This window comes from Microtus oregoni, unplaced genomic scaffold (genome assembly GCF_018167655.1).
Source record: "Microtus oregoni isolate MIOR12 unplaced genomic scaffold, Mior012 000055F_ref0000237, whole genome shotgun sequence".
Lineage (NCBI taxonomy): Eukaryota > Metazoa > Chordata > Mammalia > Rodentia > Cricetidae > Microtus > Microtus oregoni.
In genome coordinates, this window is record NW_024543831.1 from 13,689,474 (window position 1) to 13,708,538 (window position 19,065).

At 53.4% G+C, this 19,065-nt stretch overlaps 1 protein-coding gene and 1 long non-coding RNA gene across 2 annotated transcripts in view; one reads left to right on the top strand and one right to left on the bottom strand.

Annotated features, from left to right (window-relative positions):
- Positions 1 to 631: 631 nt before the first annotated feature.
- On the bottom strand, positions 632 to 3,671 carry LOC121438243. The gene is made up of 4 exons (XR_005973082.1): positions 3,660 to 3,671; positions 2,565 to 2,633; positions 2,054 to 2,110; positions 632 to 643 (listed from the first exon to the last, which is right to left on the bottom strand). It is a non-coding gene; the product is annotated as an uncharacterized LOC121438243 (long non-coding RNA).
- Positions 3,672 to 5,053: 1,382 nt separating this feature from the next.
- Positions 5,054 to 19,065, top strand: part of Cspg4 (chondroitin sulfate proteoglycan 4) — a 35,634-nt gene continuing 21,622 nt past the window's right edge. Inside the window, exon 1 of the mRNA XM_041638632.1 lies at positions 5,054 to 5,223. Coding sequence (XP_041494566.1) covers positions 5,136 to 5,223 — 88 coding nt within the window. The 5' untranslated portion in view covers positions 5,054 to 5,135. The remainder of the gene's footprint in view (positions 5,224 to 19,065) is intronic.

Below are 19,065 nucleotides of genomic sequence, written 5' to 3' on the forward strand. Positions count from 1 at the left end.
AGACATCAGATCCCTGGAGCTGGGGGTTCAGGCAGTTGTAAATTGCTTGGTACAGCTGGGCAGTGGTGGCGCACGCCTTTAATCCCAGCACTTAGGAGGCAGAGGCAGGCGGATCTCTGTAAGTTCGAGGCCAGCCTGGTCTACAAAAGCTAGCACCGGGACAGGCTCCAAAGCTACAGAGAAACCCTGTCTCAGGGGCGGAAAAAGTTACCTGATGTGGATGCTGGGAATTGAACTCAGATCCTCTGAAAGAGTGATGCACATTCTTATCAGCTAAGCCATCTCTCCAGACCTCTCTCCACCTTATTTTTGAGACAGAGTCTTTCACCAAATGCAGAGCTCCCAGTTTTAAAACAAACTGGCTAGCCAACAAACTCCCAGAAACTGCCTATATCTACCTCCCAGATCTGGGATTACAGGCTAGGTCATTCTTAGCTTTCTGCATGGGTACCGCGGATAAAAACTCAGGTCCTCACATGCACTCAGTCTTCTCCCCGGCTCCTCCAGGAGGATTTTCACTAGGACAAGTAGTCAATGCACCAGGAATGGCCACAGCCCAGGCTGTGCAGGTTTGTGTAGCGTACAAGCTCCAGACAGGGTGTAGCCCCACCAGCTTGCTCCAGGTCCCTCTCCTAAAGGAATCCTGAAAGTCATAAACAAAGAGTGAGGCGCTCCAGGCTCTGCCCTTGGGTTTGCAAAGCCTCCCTGTCTCAGCGAGAGACCATCAGCCCAGGATTATGGTGGCTCTGTACAGAGGAGGGGAAAGCACAGATAGGTGACGTGACTCATCCAAGGCACACAGAAAAGGGTTGGCAAGACCCTGCTGCTGGCTCCTCACCCCACATTCTTTCCATTGCCCTACCCGGGCCGCCAGCTCAGACCCACATCTAAAGCCGTTGCAAGTGTTGGTCCCAGGCCCAAGCAGGTATTTCTCATCCTTCCAAGAAACCCAGCCGAACCCCTCAAAGGTGCCCAACGCATGCCGGACCCTGAGCGAGTACACGCACAGATTTTCCACCTAGCTGGGGCCCATTCAGCCCCCCTCCCAGAGGCTGTCTCTGCAGGTGGTCACTGTCCATCAGAACAGCACAGCAAGGGCTAACAGCATACAGCACAGCAAGGGTTAACAGCATGAACTAATATTTAGAAATAGCACATCCCAGAGGAGTCAGCTGTGGCCAGCTGGTCACAACCACTGAAGCCACAGCCTTTGTGGACATGGTATGGCAGGGGGAGAGCCTGCTCTGGGGAACCTGAGAGGCCCTGAGAGGGTAGACCACTTCTGTCCCCACCCCATAGCCCCAAATATGGCATAGGCGTGGCCCAGAGCCCCCCTCCCAGGGATTGGACAAGCAATGTTTCCCATTGGCCTCCCATCCACAACCTTGCTCCCAAAGCAGCAAAGACAACTTTTCAGCTTCTGAATTGTGTAATTGTTGGGACTAACTGCTCCTGCCCGCTGGAGTCTGGCTGCCTGCACTTGGAGGAGCCCCACCAGCTCCTGGGCCAGAAGCCGGAGCAAGACCACTCCTAACAGAGGCTTCGCCTGAGGCTCTGCAGAGGAGTTCCTGATTATGAAACTACAGAGCCAAGGAACCAATACCTAAAGCCCATGTCCCCTTGCACAGGGTAGTCTGTGCTCTGTGTCCTTCATGGCAGAGGGCCAATTCCCTAAGGGCAGGGCCCAGTTGAAGCACAGCGCGGCACAGACACCGCCCCTTTGAGGGCACAAGCACACGCCATTTACCAGCAGGCTGGCTTTGGCCACAGGCTCCTTGGGTGGAGCCAGTTGGTCAGGGTGCATAACACCCAGGCTGAGGGCAGGGTGGGGCTGCAGCCATTCCCAGCGCTGGCATGCTTAGTCCCAGATGCACTGGGGATGGGGGACAGTAAAAGTAACCAAAAGAGCTTGGCCAATCTGCAGGGCTAAACATTGGTGGGGAGTAGAAGTCGTTAGGTGTCTGTTGTCTCGTTCCCCTAGAGTTCTTAGGGAAACAGAGACATATACTACAGATCATTGAAACTTCAGAGAATTTGTAACCCTCTGACTTACATTATAGGTGGAACGTTCTGAGCCATCCTCTTTCCTTGTCTGCTTGGGTGTCCTGTCCTGTGAAAAAGGTGTCACTGTAGGGGGTGGGAAAAGCACTGAGTTACCCTCGCATCCCATCAGTCTAACTAGAGAGAAGACTCTATGGAGTCTACACAGAAAGCTCAGTGTGGGGAAAAGAGGCCAGAGAGGGCTTCCTGAGGGGAAAAGATGTGACCAAGGAGGTAGGGGCAACAGAAGCTGCCTGTGGATGTCTGGTCAGCCCAACTCGAGGAAAGTCATGGCAAAGGTTAGCAGGCAGAATGGAGGCAAAAGTCAACCTTGAGAATGCCAGGGAGGTTTGGGTCAGCTCTGCTCAGGACAGGCATGCCCTAGAGGCTGGGGTGAGGACAACGGAAGAGCTGGCATTAGCCACATCCAAGAGCACAGCTCTGAGTCAGTGGGAGATGATTAGCCTTTCTAAAGCTTCAGTCCAGGGTTCAAGTCTCATGCTACAGACTAACAGAGGTCAAACCTGTCTGCCCAGAGCCCCAGTGACCCTTCAGCTTCAGAGCCGCAGCTTTCTCTTTCATCTGAAAACAGACTTATTTCCAAAGGTGTCAAGATCTCAGGTGAATAATTCTTAATCTCTCTCCCACACCCTCCACCCCAGGAACTAACTTTGTAGTTGCAAATGACTTGCATTTCCGATTCTCCTACTTCTACCCCAGTGTTAGGATTAAAGGCTTATGTCACCATATCCAGTTTTTTTTTAATGAATTTTATTTTGTGCGTATTTACGTGAATGTATGACGTGTATGCAGGTACCCATGGAGACTATAAGATTATCAGAGACGCTGGAGCTGGAGGTACAGTTAGTTGTGAGCCACTCAATTCGAGTGCTGGGAATCAACTCAGGTCCTCTGCAAGGGCAGAAAGGACTCTTAATTGCTGAGCTATCTCTTTAGTCCCGTGCCCAGTTTTTATGCTGTGTTGCAGAGCAATCCCAGGGCTTTTATATGCTGGACAGGAACTCTACCAATAAAACTACATCTCCCTCCCCACCATCCCAGTTATAAAGGTTGAATCTAGGGCCTTGTGTATGCTAGACAAGTGTTCTACCGCCTAGTTATTTCCCTTGGTGAGTGCTGTACAAACTGGGAACCCCCAGGAGAGATGTACAAGCTGGGTCATGAACGCAGTGCCTGCTGCATTCTTCTTCGGGTCTGTGTCTCCCAGCCCCAACTGGGGCTGGGGAAGGCTCTGAGCTCATCCTGTCTTAAATCTCAGCCTTGAGATGGGCAGCAGCTACTTGTCTGAAGGATCCCCAGGCAAATGATTCCTGGTGGGGGAGGGGGGCAACGAAATCTGTGGGTAGGGGCCAAGCAAGATGGGAGAAGACGGGCGGTGTGGGACCAGTGCGAACCTCCCCTCAAGTTTCTAATTCATAAAAAGGCAGACACCTCCTTTCCCTTTCATTCTTAAAACTCTTTTCCCTGAACATTCCCAGAAGCCTCGGCTCCCCAACCCTGGATCCATATTTGGACAGTAATTGGCCCCTGATGAGGACCAAGTGCCTGGCTGACTCAGAAAAGGAAAACAAGAGAGGAGGACTCAAGGCCTCACCTACCTAGGGTGCCTGGATAGTTCTTAAGTTTGTCAAAGTCCCTGTAAAATAGTAACAAATAGCACCTTAGCCAGTTTTAGCGGATACTTATTGAACACCTACTATACACAAACAACTGCCTCTTGAGGGGAAAGTTGAAGGTTCACAGAGGATACTCCATGGGGTCGGGGGAGGTGAGTAAGTTGTATACAAACTGTGAAGTGCTGGAATGTACAGAATGAAAAGGGGATACAAGACAAATAGATGCACCTACTGTATGCCAGCCCCTGGGGTAGGCATTTGAAACATACTAAAACACTTAATCCTTATAAATTCACACTAGCCCAGACCAACTTACTCACCCCTTTCATCTCGCTCAGCCTCAGATTCTCCATTCGTGGGGCTGGGTTCTGTGGAAAGTTATGAAATGTACTCGATCTGACTGCTGCTTGGGGACAAGGATTGGGACGAGGGTGTACAGTGGAGCGTGGGCTGCAGCAAGGAACCCAGCGGAGGGACATGTGTGACAGAGGAGAGGTACAGGGGTACCTTCGGACACTGGAGAAACCTAAGCCGGGTCCCGTTGCAGCTGGGGCTGGCGAAACACAGGCACTGGGAAAGGCCACAATACTCCGCTTTTTCCAGCTCTTGGTTGGGACTAGGCAGGCTTTTGCCTGGGATGGAGCCAGGAGGAGAAGGCCCCAGCCTGAAGCTGTTAGGTAGGAGCTAAATCCAGGGCCAGATTTCCAGGAGGCAGTGGGGCGAGGGAAAACACCCAGATTCTTAGGTCAAGAGGCCTGTGCTCCTGGCAGGAAAGGCCAGGCACCTGCCTTTGACCCTGAACTCTGAGCTGGGCTCCTCCTAGACAGAATGAGGGAAGGGTGCTCAACCCCCGCCTTGAGGGTTGTTTTGAAACATATGTTATGATCGGACTGAGCTAACCGTAGGGTCGAGATCCGTAGTCTTTACAGGCAGAGAAAGTACAGTTTGTTGAAAGAGGAGACCAAACTCAGGGTCCTGTCTAGCGGTCCGCTCAGTGGAATCCTCAGAGTCCTGTGACGGTGGGGGCAGCTAAACCCTCACCATTCCCTCAAGGGCAGAAGAGGACTTGCAGCTCACACTTCCTTTCCCATTCTTAAGCGATTCCTGCCCACAGTGTTCTGGGGGGTCTAAAGTCTCAGACACTTTGTCCCAAATCCTTAAAACAGGGCATGAGTCTGCCTTCGCGGTAAAAGTTCTTCAACCCTGACCGAGAGCAGGAGCCCAGAACGGCCCCTTTAAGAAGGTTGGGGGTGGGAGCAGACATCGGGAACCCCCGCCCGAAAAGCAAGCGCGGGTCGGCGCCTGCCCCGCCCCCGGAGTTAAGTACCGGACAGCCCTTGCCTCCTAGCCCGCGCGAGGAGCCCTGCTCCCTCGACTTACGACTGGAGACTCGCTGCTGTCCAGACTCGGCACGCTCTGTTCCCTAGCCTTTCAAGTCCAGACACCCAGCCCGCCGCGATGCTTCTCGGCCCAGGACACCCGCTGTCAGCTCCAGCCCTGACCCTGGCTCTTACTTTGGCCCTGCTGGTTAGATCTGCATCTCCCGGTGAGTGAGGGGCTGAGACCCTGACCCAGCCTAGGGGATCTATGTGGAGACTGCACTCACAGGCCAGGATCAAGAGTCCAAGGGCCCGTACTTCTTCCCCAACCTGAGGGTCTGGGAGAAAAGCTTTGATCTCTGTTTATCGGGACTCCAGCTATCCCAGGTTGTCTGACTTTCTTGACCCTAGAAAGTCAGACCCGAGGAAAGGGGCCCCTGGAGTCAGATTGCCAAGGGCGTGGTTCTGCCCACCCAGATTGTCCGGGTCACTCAGGCCACCTCAGTGCTATCCAATCTCTTTGCCAGACAGGTTTGGGGTGACCCTAGCGGTACTTAAAGAGCACCCAGTGGCAGTAATAAGTGGGCATCCTGAACACAGATACCCTGAGCCAGAAACGGGGAGTGTTGTGCGGTGGGAAGTGAAGAGGAGGCTTCATGCACAAAACCCTGTGTGTACCCAGCACACCTCTGCCATGGCCTCCTCTCAGTGCCTAGCCTCTGGACCCTTTCATAGCTCTGCACCCCGCCTTTCATGCCAGGGCTGGCTGGCTTCTGCCTCTACCTACACCCACCCTTATGTCTTTTTCCCCCCATCACTGCTTTCCTCACTGAAAGGACCTGGTTGGTGACAGACAGAACCACCCCCTCTTCAGGTCCCAGAGTCAAGGCTTCTACCCCTCAGATATCTCAGCCCTGGGGCACCCCATGCCACACCCCCTGTCCCTAGCTGTGGTGCCTGACCAGCAGACTGAATGGAAGTGTACCTTCTGAGAGGTGCTAGTGCACCCCGCCTCTGTCACAGAGCCAGGAACTCCAGCATTACAGCATTCTTCCTTTGCTGTAGACGAGGGCTGAGGTGCCATGAGATCTGCAGCCTCAGGGCCCATCAGTCACCACTACCCATGTATGAATCAGGCCTTCAGCCTACCTCCTTCAGGACCATTTCCAAGGGCAACTAAGAGCAGAGAAGGAACTCGAGTCTCCCTTCCAGGGACCCAGGCCACACCCTTTTCATCCGATGGGGGAAACCAGCTCTGAAGAAGGGGATCACAAGGCACCCCGAAGGGAATGAGTCAGAGAGGGACCCCCTGCACTAACGTGACTCATGGGTAGATACAGGCTCACCATTTCTGCTTCACAGACTTTGCTTTCTAAAATTCCACAACCCTGGTGGCGAACAGAGCTGAGAGACCTGAAAAGGGAACACCTGAGGTAGCTGGGGGTTCGGCTCATCCAGGCCCCAATTTCCAGCCAAGAGGTTGTTCCCAGCAGCCCCTACCTACATGGGCTTCAACTGAGAACAATTCCCAGACATCATCTTAGCACTGACAATGTGAGACACAGCACTAGGGCTGCGCAGAGATGGGCAAGCTGAACCAGGGTGTGGCATTGCATGCCTGCAATGCCAGCACTGGGGAGGCTGAAGTTAAAGGATTGCACTGTGGGTTCAAGGCCAGCCTGGGCTTCAGAATGGGTTGCAGACCCGTCTCAGCTAGAGTGAGACCCTACCTCAAAGACAAACAAAAAATAAAAAAGTGCAGGGTGGAAAGGAAGAAGAGGGGTGAAAGAGAAAAGGGGGAAGACGAAGGGGGAAAATGGAGATAATTTGTGTTAATTCAGGAGTTAGAAAAATGAAGTAAAATTCAAAGAGCAGTTTCTAATTGTGTAGAGAAAGATCCACATGCAAGGTGTGGAAGAAATCAGATGCAAGATGGGTGGGCCAGCTGTCCTTGACTCGGCCCTGGAGAGTGGGAAAGGAGTCTGCACTCCTGTCTGCGGTCCTCAGCCTGGACAGGGGCAGGAGGTGGGTGTAACAGGGTGTTGAAATAGAAAGACCAGCGTGACTGGAAGGCGTATTTTGAGCACAGGACAGGAAGAGCCATTGGGCTGGGACACAGAATCCTTAAATGGCAAAATGAAGCCCATAGCCTAGGCACTGTTGGTAAGGAGAAGAGGGTACAGGTACAGCGCAGGGAGCAGCCTGGTGCCTATGCCTAACAAGAGACCATCCTGGATTCAGCAAGAATCTGAGCAGGGGGGAGGGATGAAATAGCTGATATTCTCCCCTATGCCAGACAGAGCTTCTGCATAGCACACCCAACTCTGTTACCGCAACACTGTCTAGGAGGTTTATACGTGGGAGCTGAACTCACGGCCCAATATCAGGAGTCCGGGGGAGGGGGTGGCTGTGTTTCTTCCCCAGGCTGATTTCTGTTTGTGGGGCCTCCAGCTATCCCATGCTGCCTGGCTTTCATGACCCATGGAGTCAAATTGACCAGACCCATCCTGGGCTCTGCCTGAGGAAAGTGTCACTACAACACCTCTCTTGGAGGTACTTGAGTTCTCTTGTCCCAGCCAGGGCACACTTGGGTGGCTCCCCTGCACCCTATCAGCATTCCAGAGTATCCAGGTCATGGGATCTGGAAGGCAAGTTTTCTTGGCAACCATTTGGGGCAATGTCTCAACTGTACAGACAGGAGAAATGAGCCCCCAGAGAGGAAGCCAAAGTCTAAGGCCTTTGCAGAACCCCAGATGCCCAAGAAGAGCCCAAAGGAAGAAATGGAGTCCACTTTTCTGAGCTCTGTGGGAGGCCCTCGGCAAAGGACCAGAGGCCAGGTGAAAGTGATGTCCGAAAGACAGGCTGGGAGACAGAAGGTGGCTTTCCAGTACAAGAAGGCTTGGCTCTAACTCAGCACCTGGGGTGTGTCAGGGTACAGCTCTGAGGACATTGACTCTCATACCTCTTCTCTGGTCCGGCCTTACCTGGGATATAAGGGCCTGAGGTGGGCCTACATAGCGGAAGCAGTCAGGATTATCTGGACGGGGATCTGAAGAGATGGAGCATTTAAGACAGCGGTGCTCCGGGACCCAGATACTAGAAAGAGAGTCAGAGTGGATTGATTCTGTTGGCTCGGAGAGTGATTTGCAGGGCATCAGTGGCGTGGAGACAGATGAACCTTGTGTCCGCACTGTGCGCGCTGGCCCGGATCTCTGAGGCAGGGCAGAGGCCAGGGCCTTAACCCAGCCCACCCAGACTCTAGAAAAGCTGCCCCAGAACCAAACATAACTGAGCTCCCGCTCCCAGTGTCCGCATGCCCAGGCAGGACAAGAAGAGCCTTTTAGCAGTGCCTGACTGGGGAGGGCTATGGGGGAGGGTAAGCCATGCCAGGTGGGCCAGGCTGCTGGTTGCTTGGACCAGAAGAAGAGAGGGCCACAGGGAAAGGAACAGGCATGTGTGGTGCTCACACAGGAAGTGTATAGGCTCTCTGGGAACTGGGCATGCTGCCCAGGATGGGGTAGGGGAGGGGGACTTGGATATCCCTGACGTCCATGCTTGCTTGTTCACTGGAGCACACAGATGGGGCGCGCACATGAGGACCCACAAGCGCAGGCCATGGTGGTATCTGACTGCTCTCACAGAGCGTGACAGAGGCAGTAAGGTCAGGAGTAGCTGCTGCCTCCTCCAGCCCTCTACCAGACAGACCTGGGCTTGGGTGGTACCTTGGGGGACGTGAGGGTCGGGCAGGGCAGAGCTGTACCTCCTGGTCAAGACCAGGAGCAGATAAATTAGGGTCCTATTTGCTAGGATTTAGGTCTGCTTCCTCTTTGGTTCTCTGTCTTACTAACTCCCCGACAAATGCTGGCCATGTCCAGAGCCCCTCCGGCATGCCCTCTGCCCCAGCCTATGTCAATTCTGCAAAGCCTGCCAGAGATAAAACTCTTGCTCTAAGTGCAGACAAGGTGGGTCTGCAAGGAATCTGGGCATTAACTGGATCAGCACCAATAGTTGCGTGTTCAGATCCTTTCTAGGGCAGGGTTCCTTAGCCCTCTGGCCACCAGCAGAACCCAAATCTCCTAACAGGAAGAGAGTAAAGCCAGCTCATCATGCAGCCTGATCATTTTCTCCCAGAGCCAGCCCTGTTGGGTGCTGGACGGAAATCATCCCATTTTATAGAGGAGGAAACAGGGTTCAGAGAGAAGTAAGGACTCCCCCAATCACTCAAGGCATTCTCATTCATTCCAACAGAGTGGGCCGTCCCAGATCAGGCCAGCAGGGTAGAGGTATCCACTAGTGACCTCAGGGCCCCACCCCACAAGAAGAGGGATATCTTCTAGAGAAGTGCAGGTCCCTCCAGCAATTGTTCCCACCTTTCCAAGCCCTCCTGCCTCATAGCAAATCCTCCATTAAAAGCCTCCACCTACTCCCAGCTAGGGCAGCAAAGGAAGCCACACATTTGTCTCTGATATAGGTTGTAGCCTGGGGCTGCTGTCAAGGTGGCTTAGTGGTGTGGATCGCCCATGTTCTGGAGGTAGCGTGGGTGGCCCTGGCCAAGATCAGTGCCTGTCTTGTTGACCAGTCCCTCTCACTCAGTGCCTGCCCACGCCTGCTGCCTCAAAGCCTGTGCAGGAGCCCGCTCTGCCAACTCTGGTGTGCATTAGCCAGGCTGCCAGCCATGGCTCATGCTTACTTAAATGTTTCAGTATGTCCCCACCCCCTCTGCCTCCACAGACCTAACAGCAGAAACTGACTCTAGACCAGCCCCAAGTGGGTCACAGCAGGGCTCAAGAGGATGCTTGCTCTGGAATCACACAGTGCTTCCTTAGTAGATTGGGGGCCAGGCCTCCCTGCCCTTTGTCCTTATTCCCTGGCATGTCACCCATAGGAGCAGCAGCCCCGTGGGAGCAGATGTCTCATCTCCTTCTTCCTGGCTCTTGAACACATAACTGAGCGCAGGGGTGTTCCACTGGGGGCTGTGGAGGTCACTGTGCTGACCAGGGATTTCAAAATGTGCCTCAAAGTGCCCCCAGGGGTCACACTGCAGCCCACCTGGAATTATATGATTCTGGGACTATGAGATGCCTGTCTGACCCAGTGCACATGGAGCAGCTTCCTGAACAAATGTTTATAGATTGAGTTTTATGTCCTTTTTGCCAGGAGTGATAGCACATTACTATAATCCCTGTACTCAAGAGGAAGAAGTGAGATTGAATGTTCATGTCCAGCCTAGGCTATATAGCAAGACCCTGTCTCAAAATTGATGATGATGATGATGGTGATGGTGATGATGATGGTGGTGATGAGGATGATGATGGTGGTGGTGGTGATGATGATGATGGTATAATGTTAGGCTAGCGATGCAGCTTCTTTGGCAGCTTGTCTAGCATGTGTGAAGCCCTGGGTTCAGTCCCCAACAGACCCACATACACTGAGTGTGATGGCATGCACCTGTTATCCCAAGACTTGGCGATAGAAGCAGAAGGATCTGGATTTCAAGGTCATTCTTGGCTAAATAGTGAGTCTAAGGCCCTTAAACATTCTAGACTCAATAGTGAGTGAGATCCTGTGTCAAAAAACAAAACAAAAATATTCTGTTTTAATAGAAGATTCTATGGCAGAGAGAAAAGAGAGAGGAGGAGAGAGAAAGAGAGAGAGACATTGAAGCTACTTCAAAGAATCCCACTCAAGACTGATTGTGGGGTTTCCCGTGGAGTCCTTCTCCGGGCAGTTGAGCAGGAAGCCTGAAGTCAGGGATGAGCCCCTGAACACAGCCTCCTTACACCCAGACTCTGAGGTTTCTCCTGTCTTATACTCCCACTCCGCCACTCCTACAATCAAATAGGATTCCTGAACATTCAAGTGGGCAAAAGCGTCATTGTCTCACTGCCAGCAGACCCCACACCATCGCTACCCTGTGCCCTTCCCTCCCTACAGTGCAGCAGCCTCCAAGGTCAAGGTGAATCATGTCCTAGTATCTGACTGAGCCAGCCAGTTAGCATCTGCTGTTCCCAGCACCCTTCCACATCTGCCCCAGCTGGTCTCCACAACTGGACTTCCCTTCCCCAATCCTTTGAGCTTCATCACCACGGCCCCTTTTTACCACTTATGGTAAAAAGTCTTTTTACCGCTAATGGCTCTGAGACCTATAGCCTAGTAAGCTTTTCTCTTGGGGCCCTGTATAAAGCAACCTACTTTCACCGTCCCTCTGTCTCCTGACCCAGGGATAGACACTCAGCAAGTGTGCGTGCGTGAACATGTGTGTGCCCACATGTACACATACACACACACAGTGCATTGTTCCGTGGGCTCTGGCAAGAACAAGGTCCAGGTTCCAAGCCGGCAAGCCCTAGGGGAAGTCCCCCAATTCAAGACACACACCCTGGCCCAGGAAGGACCTCTGACTAAGTCTGGGCCAATCTGCTCTCTGGGGAGCAGAGGAGACTGGGGAGAGGAGACCAACTTCCGTTCCCACCTAAGAGCAAACCCTTCCCCGCCCACATTTCAGGAGGGGGCAGCTATAAATATCAATGGGCCCAGGATGCTGATTCCCACGAGGAGAGTTCCTCCCTGCTGCAGCTGGGGCAAGGCAGCCTTGCCTCCCCACCCCCTTCTGGCAGAGGGAGAACAAATCACCATTTTGGGGAGTCTCTGGGCTATGGATGAGTTCCTTTCCTATTCTCATTTTGACTCAACCCCCACCTTTCCTGCTCTCAGCCCTGGGCTGGACCTTCTATGGGGAGGCAAGAGGCTAGGCACAGTGGTTACAAACATAGTGTTAGAGCGCTCATCTGGGAGGAGATTCCAGCTCTAACACTCTCGTGTGACCTTGGCTTGGCCCCCTCTGAGCCTCCAGTTAGTCCTTTATAAAACAGGAAAGAATAATTCCTGCTTCTCACATGTGTTAAAGACAATGAAGCCAGACCGAAGCCTGGAATAAACAAACGGTCTGTGGGCCCTTGTGCCCGAGGTTGCTGGTATTCGTTCCTCCTGTCTTTCTGGTGTGGGTGGCTCAGCTGTGAGGTGCTTCTGCTCAGGAAAGGTTCCAAGGCAAGGACTCAGCGAAGGCTGCCAGTCTACTGCTGCCCACTCACCGCACCCCCAGGCCAGGACCCTTCACAAAGTGGAGACAGGGCTCCACATCTATCCTGCTTGAGGGCTCAGGTTCTGCCCTGCTCACCTACAGGAGCAGAAGGCCCCTCCTGAGTGCCCAGAGCCTGCTTCCCACTAGCTGAGAGCCCTGAACAAGGTACCCTAAGCTGGCATGCAACTGAAACTCAGTCAGAGGATGCCAAGTGAGTGTCCAAAGGTGCTCAAACCCCAGGCCCAGAGAAAGCAAGTGGGCAGGGAAAAATGGCCCCAGTACTGTTTATGAGCAGGGGACCCCAGAAGCCTGTCGTTTTCTTGCCCTCTGCCAACCCCACAGGGCTTTTCTTGATACACTGTCCAATTCTGACAAGAGCCCAATGACCTTGACATAAAGTGGCTTGACATCAGAGTACCACAGGGCCACTAACCACTTGTAATCAGCAGTGGTAGCTACATAGCAACGGGCAGAAATGCAGGCTGAGAGAAGTTGAAAAGAAATCTCTGGGATGTTGGTGATGTCCGTGTGTGAGCCCCATGAGGACAGGTGAGAAGTTAATTTCCAGAGAGGTCTACAGGGTGTGAAGTCCAGCACTGTGACTCCAGAAGAACCCTTGGAAAGAAGGACTACCCAATCCTAAGTCTTGGGTTGAGATCCTACTGTGTGGATACCTCTGCCTTCATTTCATAGCGCATTGGGAAAGGGCAGGCTAGCTCCCCGGATGTGCTAATAGAATCCAGGCGCCTACTCCTGGCTGTTTCTGTCTCCAGGCATCTGGGGCCCGTGGGCTTCTGGTCACCCATCTGCAGCCCAGCTGAGCCCTTCTAGAAATAGGGAGTGAGATGGAGATTTCTTCCTCCAATTAGTGACATCTGAGAGAGAGGTAGGGGACTTGAGCCTATGTTTACTATGCGACAGGTTGCAATATCTGACCCTGCTGTGTAGCCTTCAACAGACCCCTGTCCCTCTCTGTGCCGCTGCCTGGGAACTTTAATCTCCCAGTTCTGAATCCAAGGTCTTAAGAATGAGATGGGGGCTCAGCTTCTAGCTAGCTGCTTGTCCTGGGCCACACAGTAAGATGGGCTTCAGGGCACTGATGAGCCAGTGTTCTCTGGCATTGGGAATCACTTCCCAAAGTTAGCCCCAGACCCTGGGGCTCTCCCAGAATGAGCGCTTCCCTCCACCCCCGGGTTCCCATCTTCCACCCCCTAGCTTGGCCCCACCCTGCCAAAAATAAACTCCGACCACCCCATTTTGTCCCAGCCAGACCCACCCAGCCCCTCCAGAGCCAGTTGAGTCACTGCTCGGGACTGCTCCTTTTTTTAACTGTCTGAGTCACCGGTTGTGGCTATGGCTGCATGACACATGCCCAAGCTGCAGCCAGCCCGTAGCCCCTAATAAGAACAACGGTGACAGCGGTGACAGCGCCTGCATAGCAACTGGCAGCAGGTGGCTGTCCCTGCTGCTTTGGCTTGGAACCTCTCAGGACTGGGAAGCGCACTCTCTAGTAAGCCTAAGGTGCAGCTGACCCCAGAGGCCCTGCCTTTTTATTGCCCTTCCACCAGACCTGGTCTTGTACACTCAGAGAACCAGAGAGGGGTCCCCAAGCCCAGGGTCTAGGGATGAGTGAGAAGGCCTGGCTTCTAGAGTGAAGGTCACGGAGATGTCCACTATTGCCCTGGCCTATTTGGTTCCAGCTCAGGTCGCACACTGTGCCTGAAATGCCCGCTTGTGGCTTCCCCTGTTGCTCCTGCCTACCACTGGGATGCTGCTGTCTCTCCCAGACTCTTTCCACCCCATCTCTGCTTCTCCATCTTGACCATCCCTGTCCCTGACTGGCTCTCTCAATTTCTCCCATATCTGTGATTCCTCTCTCTCCATCTCCTCCTTCTCCATTGCTAGCTCTGCATCTTTGCCTCTCCCCCTCTGGTCCAGCACTTTCTTTCTGTCATCCTCTACCCAGTTTGGATGACAGTCTGAAGTGCTCCCTCTGAAGATGGCACCCCCTAGATGCTCCTCCGTATTCTTAGTAGACAAAATAGACCCACATCCACCCATTCCCAAATGGGAGTCTGGGCCCTGGAGACCAATAATCCCGAGAGAAATTTTCCATCCCCCTCACCCAGGCCCTGTCCCCTAGCCCAAAGCATAGACGACATCCTGTCCCAGGGAATGTCAGGATCCCACAGACACTTCCTCAGAGCCTGGGGAATGGGGAGGGGGCCTGGGAATGGCCCCTCCTTGAGCACTGCCGGAGCAAGGGCCTGCACAACTTCAAATCCTATCCTCTGTCTGTGGCTATGCCTCCAGCTATAAATAGGGGCTCACAGTCTATTTTCTTTAAAAACAAGCGTCAGACTGGGTTACCATGGCCAGAAAAGCACTCCCTGGCTGGAACAGTCTCCCACCCTTCCTCAGTCACTGTGTCTAGGCCCCTTAGGTGGTTAGCAGGGCTGGAAAGGAGGTTAGAGGTGAGACACAGTGGAGAATATTCAAGGCAGTCTCCACGGTGCTACCTGGGCCACCTGGGCCACCTGAGGGCATGTGGCCACCCTTTATACACCCTCCCTGCCATCTCCCTTGATGACACAAGTGACCTTGTGCCTGAGATCACAGTGTCAACAAAAAGAAGTGACGGCACACAACTCTCCACAGTTGAGTGACTTTGAGCCCCAAATGAAAGGAGGGTGCCTTGGCTGTAAGACAAGGGGAGGGAGGCATGAGGTCTGTTTTCAGGGAGAAAGAAGAAAGAGCTAGATCCAAGACAGGGCATGGGTGTCTGCTAGATCTGGACAGAAAAGCCTGAGGTCCAGCAAGGCTGGCGCATGGTTAAGTTCAAGGGAGATGAGGATGAAGGCTGTGGACAGGCACAAGGTCACTCAGGGTCTTCCACATGAGTTTAACTGTGGCTACTACCTGCAGTGGAAGGCAGGAAGCTAGCTTAGGTGGGCACGGGATGGTAGCCATCTGCCTTGTAGAATGACACAATGGGAAGGGAGATTAATTTGAGGGAGAATTTAGAGGCAGAGGCAGGATAGATGGAAAATGGATATTCCTTGGCTGTGAGGATGGAGGAATATGTGCATCCAGGAGAACTCAGACTTCTGTCTATCGTGGCTGGAAGTGGAAACTTTACTGGGCCAGTGTGCAGGTTGGGGCAACATGACCTTGTTTGCTATGAGTGGGGTTGGACATGGGGGTTACTGGCCCAGATGTCCAGAGCCACTGGTAGTGGACCTGGGGCTCAGTAAAAGAGGCCATACCTGAGACTGAAAGAAAAAAAAGATGGGCACATAGTAACAAGAGCAGGATTTAGCTCCTGGGAGCCACAGGTGGCAGGAAACGCAATGGGACCCACCTCCAACAGGAGGCAGACCCACAGGAGATGTGAGACCTCCGTCAGGGCTCTGTGCATGGCCTGATTAGCCCTTGACTCCGTGATTTCTGGGCCCGACCTTCTAGCCACAGACTCTACGGCTGGGCACTGGCCACTGTGATGTTTTGTTGCTCAGCCCATCTGAGACAGATCTCCTTGATAGAAATTCCCAAGACAGGCTAGGCTGTGGTGGCACACACCTTTAATCCCAGCACTCGGGAGGCAGAGGCAGGTGGATCTCTGTGAGTTCGAGGCCAGCATGATCTACAAGAGCTAGTCAAGCTACAGAAAAACCCTGTCTCGGAAAACCCCAAAAAAAAAAAAAGAAAGAAAAGAAAAGAAAAGAGAGAGGGGGAGGGAGGGAGGGAGGGAGAGAATGAGGGAGGGAAAGAAGGAAGAAATTTCCAGGACTAAGGAAATGGCTTAGAGGTTAGGACTACTGACTTCTTTTCCAGAGGACATGAGTTTGATTTCCAGCACCTGAATGGCAGCTCACAGCTGGCTATAACTTCAGTTCCAGGGAATATGACACCCTCTTCTGGCCTCCACAGGGACTGCATGCATGAGTGCCCAGACATACAACAAGGCAAACACCCATACACATAAAATAAATAAATAATAAAGTTTTTTTAAATGAAATTCTTGAATAGGACCAAATGTCACCTCCTTTTGATCTCTACTCCTCTGCCTACTGGTCCTTCCTCCACTACATGTCCATGGTGCTCCCTCCACCTACATGTCCATGATCCTCCTTCCATCTACATGTCCATGGTTCTTCCTCCTTCTACATGTCCATGGTGCTCCCTCCACCTACATGTCCATGGTGCTCCCTCCACCTACATATCCATGGTGCCCTACGTGGGGACACGAGCCTGGGTCTTACCCTGAAGAGCTTCTAGCATGCAGGCTTGTCTCTTAGTGGTAAAGCACATGCTTAGTATCACACACACAAACACATACACTGCCTGTCCGCCTGTGTGTCTGTCTGTGTTATAGGAGACAGATGATCCCTAATCCAGCTCCTGATGAGAAGCATCTATCTGGAGGTCTCTCCCTCTTCTTCCCTAAATGTTAGACATGATTGTTCCGAGGAACATGAACTGTTCTGCACACAAATGCCACCAAGCTTTAACTTCAGAACTGCCCAGGCCCACAGTCATTGTTTCCTATCCCAGCTCACCCCTTCCATCTCCAAATCCAGCCTGCCAGGCAAGGGAACTCTGAGATACCTTCCCAACACCCACACTCTCATGACTGGTCTGTGGCACTGTGGTCTATGTCTGTATGAGCTGCCTGTGAGAGGACTTGGCCCAATAGACACTCTCAGAGTAGCTCCCCACACACACACACTCCAGGCCTAGTTCCTAGACCCCCTTTTCTCCACTCTCCCTGACCTCCAAGATCCCAGTGGGCAGGACTGGCTCTTAATCACTGGCTTCTGAGAAGACTGGGCCACCTCTTGCCAGCCCCTCCCTCTTCCAGCAGCTCCCAGAGCCCACCCACAGCTGCTCCAGGAGAAGCCAGGCCTCCTCACCCTGCCAGCCAAAGCAGATGCGTTCCCTCCGGTCCTCCGCTCCTCCCACTTCCACCCGACCCTGACAGAGGGAGCCTCAGGGGGACAAGAAGGGAAAAAGTGTGTCTTCCCCAGGAAAGATGCCAAGCCTCACACCCTCCTCCCACCACAGCCAGTGCAGATGCTTCACTTCCGATGGCAGCCACCACTTCTGTGTGCATACACCTCCCTGCTGGCACCCACATCACCCAACTCTGGCACCACACCCCCAGGGACTTCAGCCCTGACCCCTGTCCCTACGAACCCCTTGCACAGGGAATTGTCGTCTCTAAGCCTCAGTGTCCCCACTTATAAGATGGGAGGTGTCTCAGGGAGATCCTGCTAGGGCTCCAGGGAGTCCCTTCTTTTTCTTTTGCATGCCATTAACCTTATCCCAGCCTGAGCCCACTGAGATGGGAATCTCACACCCCCGAGGGCCTGGCCAGCAAGGGATGGGGAATGTGGGAGAGAGCCTAGAAATCCACCCATCTGAACAAGGAGGAAAATTATAAGGCAGAGAAAAGCCTCTTGGAATTGCTCCCCCCCCCACCCCCCATCGCTGGTTCCTCCCTCTTTGCCTCAGGCTGGGGAGCAGCGGAGCTCTACAAAGACTCCTTTGAAACCCGCTTCCTCCAGTCCCAGCCTCCAGCCTGGTGGACTCTGCGCTATTGGTTCCATCACAACCTCTCATTTTCCCTCCTACTTCCTCTAGTGCCCCACATGGCCCCCGGGCTGGGATGTGTGGCTGAAAGCCCAGGACACTAGCCCTGCCCCTAGAGAGCTCACAGGGCATCACCCAGCGCCTTCCTGCTTTCTCTCCAGGAGCCCGCATCCCTCATGTGAGCCTCTGCTTTGAAAAGCATCCTCAGTCTATGGCCCACAGCATGGCTGAGTGGTGGTAGTTGTTTAGAGGACCAGGAGCTGAGGCCAGGGCCAGAGGTGGAGCTCAGGCAATAACGGAGGAAACCATCTTCTGTTCTTGCCTCTTTGGATTTTCAGGGGACCAAAAAGTCAGTGAGAGAGTGAAGGTCCAAGTGTGATTCTTGTAGCCTCACAGTTGTTGGGGTGAGGGGAATTCTGACCCCAGCAGAAGTCTTGGTGTTCATTGGCGGAGGCCATTTGCCTGTGACTGTGACAGTGCTTGGTGGTCCGGCACTGCCCTGGGATGGGGTCTCGTCCTGAGAGGGAGAATGAATGAGTTCTACTCTAAATCCCAGTCCCTTGTGATTTTGAGCTAGCCCGGAATCAGATGGGTTTAGCTAAAGAACAGTGACCATGTGCCGTCTTCAGGGAGCCCTTAGCAGGGGGAAGTGACGAGGCTGCTCACCCCAATGTCATGCCTATGGAGGCTGTCGCCCCTTTGGTCCGACCTGAATCTGTTCCATTTCATCTTCTCCTCCTAACCTTCAGAGTAGCAGAGGTGAAGAAAGGTGGTGGCCAGGGTCAGGGTGGTAGCTTGGCCTCGGAGTGGGTGAGTGTGCTGATGGGGGTGGGAGGTGGGGAGCAGATTTGGAAGTAGATAACCACCCCCAAGCTAGGCCCACTAGGCAGATTTGCCCTTGCCAAGGGGTCCAAGAAACGGGCAGTATGGTAGATTATCCTGTAGTCCTGGTCAACTAGGATGCAGAAACCAGTTCTATGAGTCTTTGGACCCGGGGTCTCCTCCCCCCAGACCTCACTTTCACCTACATGCTCTGTCCAGGTGTGCCGACCCGCACCCACCCCCACACACACCCTAGTCTGTGGGGACTCCATAAGCTGCTTTTGCCTCCCTACCACTTTGCTCCCCCAGCCCAGAGCAGGGAGAGCCAGTAGCCAGGGCACCAGTCTTTGGTGTAGAAAAGAGAAGGAGTCCTTGGAGATACAAGGAGAGGCAGACAAGCTGGCCTGAGGGCTGGGTGACCTCAGAGAGAGCTCCGTGGCTCATGCAGGGCATTGGGCCCATTGCTCTTACAAAGGCTGTATTCAGCCCCAGGTGGGTCCCCCACCCCCATGGCCGGTAGACAGAGAGCCCTTCATCCCTGCCTCAGCCCTCCCAAGAGTCTGGACCACAGACC